This window comes from Hyperoodon ampullatus (genome assembly GCF_949752795.1).
Source record: "Hyperoodon ampullatus genome assembly, chromosome: 14".
Lineage (NCBI taxonomy): Eukaryota > Metazoa > Chordata > Mammalia > Artiodactyla > Ziphiidae > Hyperoodon > Hyperoodon ampullatus.
The window spans coordinates 44,298,160-44,306,519 of NC_136927.1; the positions used below are offsets into that span (position 1 = coordinate 44,298,160).

The 8,360-nt window shown below is 56.0% G+C and overlaps 1 protein-coding gene across 1 annotated transcript; it reads left to right on the plus strand.

The window, feature by feature from the left end:
- Positions 1 to 2,053: 2,053 nt before the first annotated feature.
- ORAI3 (ORAI calcium release-activated calcium modulator 3) lies at positions 2,054 to 6,640 on the plus strand (the record flags this gene model as incomplete). Its single annotated transcript, XM_079719291.1, has 2 exons — positions 2,054 to 2,281; positions 5,180 to 6,640. The coding sequence occupies 2 exons, from the start codon at positions 2,054 to 2,056 to the stop codon at positions 5,837 to 5,839; spliced, it is 888 nt and encodes a 295-aa protein (XP_079575417.1). The 3' UTR covers positions 5,840 to 6,640.
- Positions 6,641 to 8,360: the final 1,720 nt, after the last annotated feature.

An 8,360-nucleotide genomic window follows, 5' to 3' on the forward strand; every position in this document is an offset into this window, starting at 1 on the left:
TCTCTGGGGGTCTCTCCTTCCCATCCCCTCCCCCTTCCACCTGCTTCATTGTCCATTCCCTGGGGGGAGTGGGTCAGAGGTACTGGGGGGTGCTGAGCCAAAGGGATGGTGGGAGGGGGGCAGAGGTGCAAGTCTGAGGGAGGGAGAATGGGGAAAGGGTATCTGCACACAGGATACTGGGAGCCAGGGGGCTGGGGGAGGTGGAGGATGGGCGGGGGGGTGGGGGGCGGGCAGAAAGCAGACCACCAAGGGTTCAGGGAACAAAGACCAGATACTTGGAGTTGGGGGGTGGGGTAGGGGGGGCCAAAAAGGGAAACAAGAGGAGCAATTGGGGATCCAGACGTCAGAGATGAGGGGATTCTGGGAGCCAGGGGAAAGGCAGGGCTGAGTGAGGGGTGGGGGCAGGAGCGCCCCCTCGGGGTCACCCCTCTCCTTCCTCCCTCCCCAGATTTCAGTTCCTTCCCCCCAGCCCTGACTCCTTGAACGTCACTGACAATGGCAGCTATTGTGAGGAGTGGGGGCTGCGGGCCTACCCGCTGTTCGGCGCGGCCCTGGGGAGCGGTGAGGGGTACCCCAGCCCCCTACCTGCCTCCCCGCACTATACTTGAACATTCATCTGTACTGAAGTGTTACTTGAACCGGGGGAACCTCGGACCTGGGGGAGCCGGAGCTTGAGGGGACAGGACCAGCTTGGACTGAGGCTGGACCGGTGGGCACCCAGTTTGGACTGGACCACCCCCAGGCTCTCTCTTGCTTTACTGTATTGAGCAGCTCCACCCCTCCTGACCTGGGGTGGGGGTGGGGGTGGGGTGCCAGCCCAGTGATGGGGAAGATGGGACTCCTCCAGCTTGGCTCTTCCCACTCTTTCATCGTCATGGAAACTTGTATCCCATTTGCCCAGGGAACTGCCACTCCTGGTTGCCATGGAATTAGCAGCCAATGGACACCTCCCAAAGCCAGTGCTAAGGCTGGAAAGGGCCCCTCTTAGTTGCCGTGGGAACTTAGTAACAGACTCTCGGCCCTCCCCTGCCCCTTCCTCCACTGCGGGGGCGGGTTTTGGGGAGCCAGGGGGAGGGGTCGGGGCCAGGTCCCGCCCCTCAGCCCAGGCCTCCCTGGGGAGCCAGGTTGTACCATGTAGGGGAGGGGGGAATCTATCCACATACCTCAGGTAACAGGGAGGTGCGCGGGTGGGGGGAGGGACTGGGCGGACCAAAGGCCGGAGGGGAGGGGGTCCTGGGAATCGCAAAAGGCTTGAGGATGGGGCCGCTTGGGGGAGGGGGAGGAGGCAGCCCGGCGGGGGGCAAGTGGGGGACCCAGCCGGGCTGGGCCCCTGAGCCCCGGGTCTGTACAATATGGTTTGCTATAAAAGTCAAAATCTTTCAGCCGGGGCCGCCGAGTTCGTGTGTGTGTCTGCGGCGTTGGGGATGTGGGGCTAGGGCGGGGATGACCCGAGTGTTCTTTGAGGCCCTGGGAGGAGGGGGCTGTTTGGATGGATCTGGGGGACCTAGGTCCTACTGGGCTTCCGGAAATTGAGGATGCAGGGTCTCCTGCCGTCCCTACAGTTAGATGAGCTCACTTTCCCGGAGTTCACTGTTTTAGGTAGGGTTTTGGAGTCTGGACGTTGGAGGTGTCCAGGTGTACCTGCAGTGGTCCAGAGCCCGGAACTCCCAGTCACTGGCTGGGGCTGGGCGTTCATCTCAGCGGGGCTTAGGCACCTAGAGGATATTCTAAGTGGACTGGGGTCTCGGGGTCCCTTGGGATCTCTGCGGACGGTCCCCCGGCTCCACCCCATCATGTGGCCGCCCCGACTCCGCCTCCGCCCCAGTTCCTGTTTCGGCCTCGGCAGTCCTGCTTCAGCCCCTAGGGCTCCACGCAGACGCCTGCTCTTCATTCTCCGCCCGGGCCACGTCTTCCTGGGCGCTCGCCTTCCGCATCCCCGCTCGTCCCGCCGGGGGATGGGGCCTTCCCCCGGCCTGGGCCGGCCCTGCTGGGGTCCCCGAGGCGACTCGGCCCCGCCTTGATGGACTGACCCGCCTGGTGCTGCGACCCCAGGATGAAGGGCGGCGAGGGGGACCCGGGCGAACAGGCCCCGCTGAACCCGGAGGCCGAGAGCCCCGCGGGCTCGGCCACCTACCGGGAGTTCGTGCACCGCGGCTACTTGGACCTGATGGGGGCCAGTCAGCACTCGCTGCGGGCGCTCAGCTGGCGCCGCCTCTACCTCAGCCGGGCCAAGCTGAAAGCTTCCAGCCGCACGTCTGCCCTGCTCTCGGGCTTCGCCATGGTGAGGGAAGGGAAGGGGCGCACAGGGTGGGGGTGAAGCACAGTGTGGGCACTGGGTTGGGGGCAAAGTGAATGGGTACCCAAGGGAGACAGGGTAGAGGAAAGGGAAAGACCGGTTTTTAAGAGGTACAAGAGGGGTAGCAAACAAGGTCCCAAGGGACTCCGCAAGTCCCTTTTTATGGGTGTGTGCGTGTGTATAAACAGGTTCCTAGCATAAACTGGGCCGTGGGGAGGATAAGCACGTCCTAAAGGTGTCACAGGGGACACGTCATGTCAAGGGGGTAGACAAATCACCAAGGGGGATACATATGCAAGGATAGAGCGAAGTGCTCCCAAAGGAGCATGGTCCAGCATTAGTGGTTACTAGATCCTCACCGGAGGTTCAGCAGCAAATCAGAGCTGGGTGGGGGCTGGGAGGTGGGGTGGTTGAGAGAGCAAACTGGATGGAGTGGTCACACCCAAAAGAAGGAGGGCGGCCAGGCCCCAGCAGGCACACAGGGTGCTTAGTGTAGCCCAGGAAAGCTCTGAGAAGAGAGGATGCCTGTGAGGGAGCCCCTAGCGAAAAAAGCTGCTTAGGAAGCTGATACATGATTCTGGAGATGATAAACTCCAAGTGCAGGTGATATCCGCTGACGGTCCTGGGCAGAAGCCTCACAGGAAGTGGGACCGAGGGAGGTCCCAGGGTGAGGGGCAGTTAGCAGACACAAGTCCTGGCTCTTTCCTGCTTGTCGCCAGCTATGTAACCCTGGACAGGCCTCCGCCTCCTCGCAGGCCAGTGGGAAATTGTGAGATCATGGAGGGTGCACCCTCTGTAGCCTGCCAAGTAGCTGCCCCAAGGTGAGCTCATTCTTGTCATCAAACCCTAGATCCAAGCGTGTCAGAGCAAGGCACACATCAGAATGCCTCAGACTACCTGTTAACGGAAACCAAGGCCCAGAATGGGACAGTGGCTTGCCTGCCAAGAGCACTCAACAGCTGAAGGATATAGGATGAACTAGGACCCAGGGTCGCTAGACTGTTAGTCCAGGGTTTCCCACCATCATGACAGGAAGAAGGAGAAAATGGGCTGGAGGGGGGTCCTCATAGGAACATGAGGGGGATATCAACATGAGGATAAAAAGGGGTCATAGCACCAGGTGATTTGCGTTAGTCTCTGCTCCTCTCTGTGCCACAACCTCTGTATTAGAATGATGAGAGGGAAAGTTTCTACCCCTAAGGGTCATCCTAGGTCTATGGTTTTCTACGTGGGGGTCCGGATCTGCAGGTCAGCTCACCCTTCCTCATGTGGGGTCATCTCAGGACAGGGAGCTGGCTCCCCTTCACCTGTACAGACCGCAGAGGGAAGGGAGCAGCCCCGTGAACCTAGCTGAGGGAGTTGCCCCACCCCCATGTCCCCCATGGTCCAGCCTGTTCCCAAGGGGACAATCCGGCCAGCTGCTGGACTTGCATGTTGCTGGGGTGACAGCTTAAGGGCCAGGACCTTCTCTGCAGGATCAAGAGGCCAGATGAGTAGGTTCTGGGGGCCAGACTGGCCCCAGTCCTGCCAGGGGAGGTCAAGGATGAGTCAGGCTGTGGGAGAAACCAGGACCAGGCCTGGCCCAGATCTCTGTCTGTGGAAAACACCTGCTAACACCCGCCATGGCCCAATTTCCCAAAATATTCAGCCTTGCCTTCCTACCACCACCCTCCTGACTCTGCACCTTTCTCCTTCCCCCAGCCCCAGGGCAACCTAATGGATCTTGCAAGAACCAGGCATGGGGAAAGATCCCGATTCTGGAATTCAGATGGCCTGGGTTAGAATAACATTATATAAATCGTATTGAACCATCACTAAGTACCAGGCACTATGCTTAAGGCTTTTATGTGTATCATCCTTCTATTATCCTATGAAGTAGGTACCACTACTGTGACCATTTTACAGATGAGAAAACTGAGGATCAAAGATGTTAAGACACCTGCCAGGGTTCCACAGCAAGTAAGTGGCAGGATTGAATTTAGGCAGTCCAGCTGTAGAGTCCAACTGTATACAAGCCTAGAACAGGATCATCAACTCAAATGTTTGCAAAGGCCTTTGGCAATATGGATGCCAAGTTGGCTGGGTGGGGACTGTGGCTATCAAGAGACACTCCTCACCCATCCAAAGGGAGCAGCCATGACTCAACCCTAGCTGATCGGTGCCATGCAGGAATGTGGGCCTGGTGTAACCAGACCTTCCAAGTTTCCAAGAGGATCTGGAAATAGGAATATTTACATGAAATCTCTTGAGTTTTAGAAGTTGGCAACGTAATTCTTTAAAAAAACACACTGTCTGAGCCAAGCAAAACATGTTTGCAAGCTGGCCTGGGTTTGTGGCGTGCCAATTTGCAAACTCTGGCCTTGGACTTCAGCGTTAACTCTAATAATAACAGCAGACACTTACCTGAGCCTACTGTGTACCTCACACTATACTTATCACTTGATATATATTATCTCATTAAATTTTCAGAACAACCGTATAAGACAGGTAGGTGCTATTATCAATCCCTGTTTTCCAGATGAGGAGATTGAGGCACAGAGAGAACCAAACCACTTGCTCAAGGTTGCACAGCTTGTGGAGCTGAAAATGAACCCAGGCCACCCCACTCCAGAATCTGTGCTTTTTAACCCCTATAACAAGATAAGATTGTCAGAAACATGCCATCCAGCCCTCTAGATAGCCAGGTGGGGAAACTGAGGTCTGGAACAGGACAGAGCCTTGCCAAGGCTGCCCATTCATTCACTCAACAAAGACTGGGTGCCCTCTCTCTGCCAAGCACTGTTCTAGGTCTTAGGGATACATCAGTGATGTACACCAAGAGGCAGAAAACCCCTCTACTCTTGAGGTTATGGGCACTCAACCCATCCCTTCTTGTCCCCACAGGTGGCCATGGTAGAGGTACAGCTGGAGAGCAACCACGAATACCCGCTGGGCCTGCTGGTGGCCTTCAGTGCCTGCACCACCGTGCTGGTGGCTGTGCACCTCTTTGCACTCATGGTCTCCACCTGTCTGCTGCCTCACATTGAAGCCGTCAGCAACATCCACAACCTCAATTCTGTCCACCAGTCTCCACACCAGCGACTCCACCGCTACGTGGAGCTGGCCTGGGGCTTCTCCACTGCCTTGGGCACCTTCCTCTTCCTCGCTGAAGTTGTCCTGGTTGGCTGGGTCAAGTTTGTGCCCATCGGGGCCCCCTTGGGCACACCAGGCTCTGTGGTACCTGCTTCCCAGGTGCCTGAGACTCTGCCACCAGTGGCCACCTCCCTTAGTCCAGCTTCCAAGCCATCCTCTACTTCTGTAGCCCCGTCACAGGCTGAGCCACCTGAGGCCTGCCCACCTCGGCAAGCATGTGGCGGTGGTGGGGCCCATGGACCAGGCTGGCAAGCAGCCATGGCCTCCACGGCAATCATGGTACCTGTTGGGCTTGTGTTCATGGCCTTTGCCCTGCATTTCTACCGCTCCTTGGTGGCTCACAAGACCGACCGCCACAAGCAAGAGCTAGAGGAGCTGAGTCGCCTGCAGGGGGAGCTGCAGGCTGTGTGAGGCCGGTGTTAGCCACAGCTGCGAGCACCGCCTCCCTCAGGGGTCAGCCAGAGGCCCCAGGTCTACGGACCCCATCCCCCGCCCTGCCTGGAGCCACTTCCTGTGGCTACTCTCAGGTAGAGAACAGATTCCTGCCCTCAGGGTCCTTTGGGCTGGGCCTTGGGCAGCTCCCACATTCCCAGGGATTCTCCCTGTCAGTCTGTCCCATGGGTTTTGGAAATTCTACTCTACACCTGGGCTGGGAGGAGCAAGGGAGGAAGTGGAAGGTCCTCAGTCCAAGGCTCATGAGGTAGGTAGAGGGGAGGCAGGGAGACCCTGTCAGACCTTTGGTGCTGACTCTTAGCCACTTGCCCCCATATAGAATGTGGAGGTCAGAAGCTTACACACCCACCCAGCTGCCCCAGAAGGCAGCCAATCCTTGCTATACTTTTTATGGTTGGCTTTTTTTTTCTTCCTCATCCTCAGATTTTGATGGGTTCCACCCTCTTGCTTTGGTGTTTGGGTAGAGGGATTTGGGTGTTTCTACCCCAGGCATATGTCCAGCCTTTCCAAGGAGGAGCCACCCTATTTGGAAGTTCAAATGCCTGCCCCACTGCCCTAGACCCACACTTACGTTTCTGTATCTGGTTCCTACTCTCCTGGTTCAGGGCTGGGGTCAGTGTGCCCAGCCTGATCCCTAGCAAGGGTTGGGGTGAGGTTTTAAGGGAGGAGGTCCAGTCCATAGCCCTTGGAATACAGAGCTATTCTGACACTGAATTTTTGATGCACCTAGTTTTGTATAATAAATTGTTTCACACATGTCCCTGTGGCTGTGAATGGGGTGAAGGGGAGGCCTTGTCAGGAACAGCTGACTTGTGCTTAAGAATCAAGTGGAGGCAAGTGTCCCTGGGGGCAGGGCAGGGGTGGAGGAGAGGAGGTTCCAGGTATGACCCTCTTGTGGTGCTGACAGGGGCCAGTAGCTTCTGAATGTAGAGACTGAGTTATTCTAAGGCTAAAGGCTTTTGCACTCTTGTTACTGAGCCCAGGGTCTCTACCTCATCCATTGAGGATTTAGTATAAGTTTCTTTTAGTGTAAGTTTCTTTCTTGAGAGACTACTACATACTAGGGGCTTCTCATAGGTAATCTTATTTAGCCTACTTAATTTATTTAAAAATCACCTCAAGGGCTTCCCTGGTGGCGCAGTGGTTGAGAGTCCGCCTGCCGATGCAGGGGACACGGGTTCGTGCCCCGGTCCGGGAAGATCCCACATGCCGTGGAGCGGCTAGGCCCGTGAGCCACGGCTGCTGAGCCTGTGCATCCGGAGCCTGTGCTCCACAACGGGAGAGGCCACAGCAGTGAGAGGCCCGCGTACCGCAAAAAAAAAAAAAAAAAAAAAAAAAAAATCACCTCAAGAGGCAAGTCTTTATCATTACTGTTTCAGAGATAAGGAAGCTTCAGCCTAAGAAGGCTGAGGATCTTGCCCAAAGCCACCCAGCTAGTCAGTGAAAACTTAGACTACTTTTACCATCACATGGGGAATGGTTTTATTTGAGAAAAGGAACCAATATCTTTCAACTGGGACAAGAGAAAGGAATCTGATCTCATCACCCATGTTTCCATTATAAATTTATTTTTTCAGCCTCATTTTCCTCAAATTTGTAAAGGGTCCTAATCCTCTCCCAGAAGGATTGCTTCTTTTGGTATGAGACTTTGGACAAATCTCTTTCTCTGTTCCTTAAAACTGTGAATTTGCATGAACCAGGCCTCAAGGGCCTTTCCCACACTGTTTTAATGCATACAATAGTTCCGCATGACAGTATTTAACATCCAGTTTCAGAGAAAGAATCTGAAGCTTTAAGAGTTAATGACTCGCCCAAGGTCATACATCGAGGAGGCTGACAGTACTGAGAGAAGTCTGGAACCTAGGGCATCCTCAGCACAGGCAGTGCCTGGGAGTCCCATAACCCTGAGACCTAGATGCCTGCAAACAAGCCTAAGAAAAACGGTGCCCAGAGTCAGGGCAACCTCAGCCCCAGGGTCCGAGGTTTAAGCCCGGGCTGGTGCTGCCCTCGAGCGGCGGGACTGCGTAAGCGAAGGGGGCGGGGGGCGGGGGGCAGAGGGTTGCACATCTGAAAACGGCGGGCACTGGGACCATGACGCCCGGGGAATCGACCAACCCGCCCAAGTTCAAGTACGACCTAGTTTATCGTTTCTTACAGGACCAGTTCAAGGTCCTTTAGGGCCCACCGGCCTTATTACATAACTTTGAGACAGACTAAGATTTAACCACTAATGGCGGGCCAGTACCGGCAAAATGCGGCACCTTCTGAAGGCCTCAGTAGCCCCATCTGTCAAATGGGCATCTTAAACAGCTAGAGGCCCAAGGAGGATAACGGGAGTTAAACGCTCCCTGCATTACGTGCGGCGCCAAACAGCCTGAGTCACCGTTGTTGGTAGTATTTTTCCACCTCCCGGGCGCCGCTCCTAGCCCACCCCGGTTTCGGAGGGTCCTACAGGAAGCGCCCCCGCGACGCCCGGCTC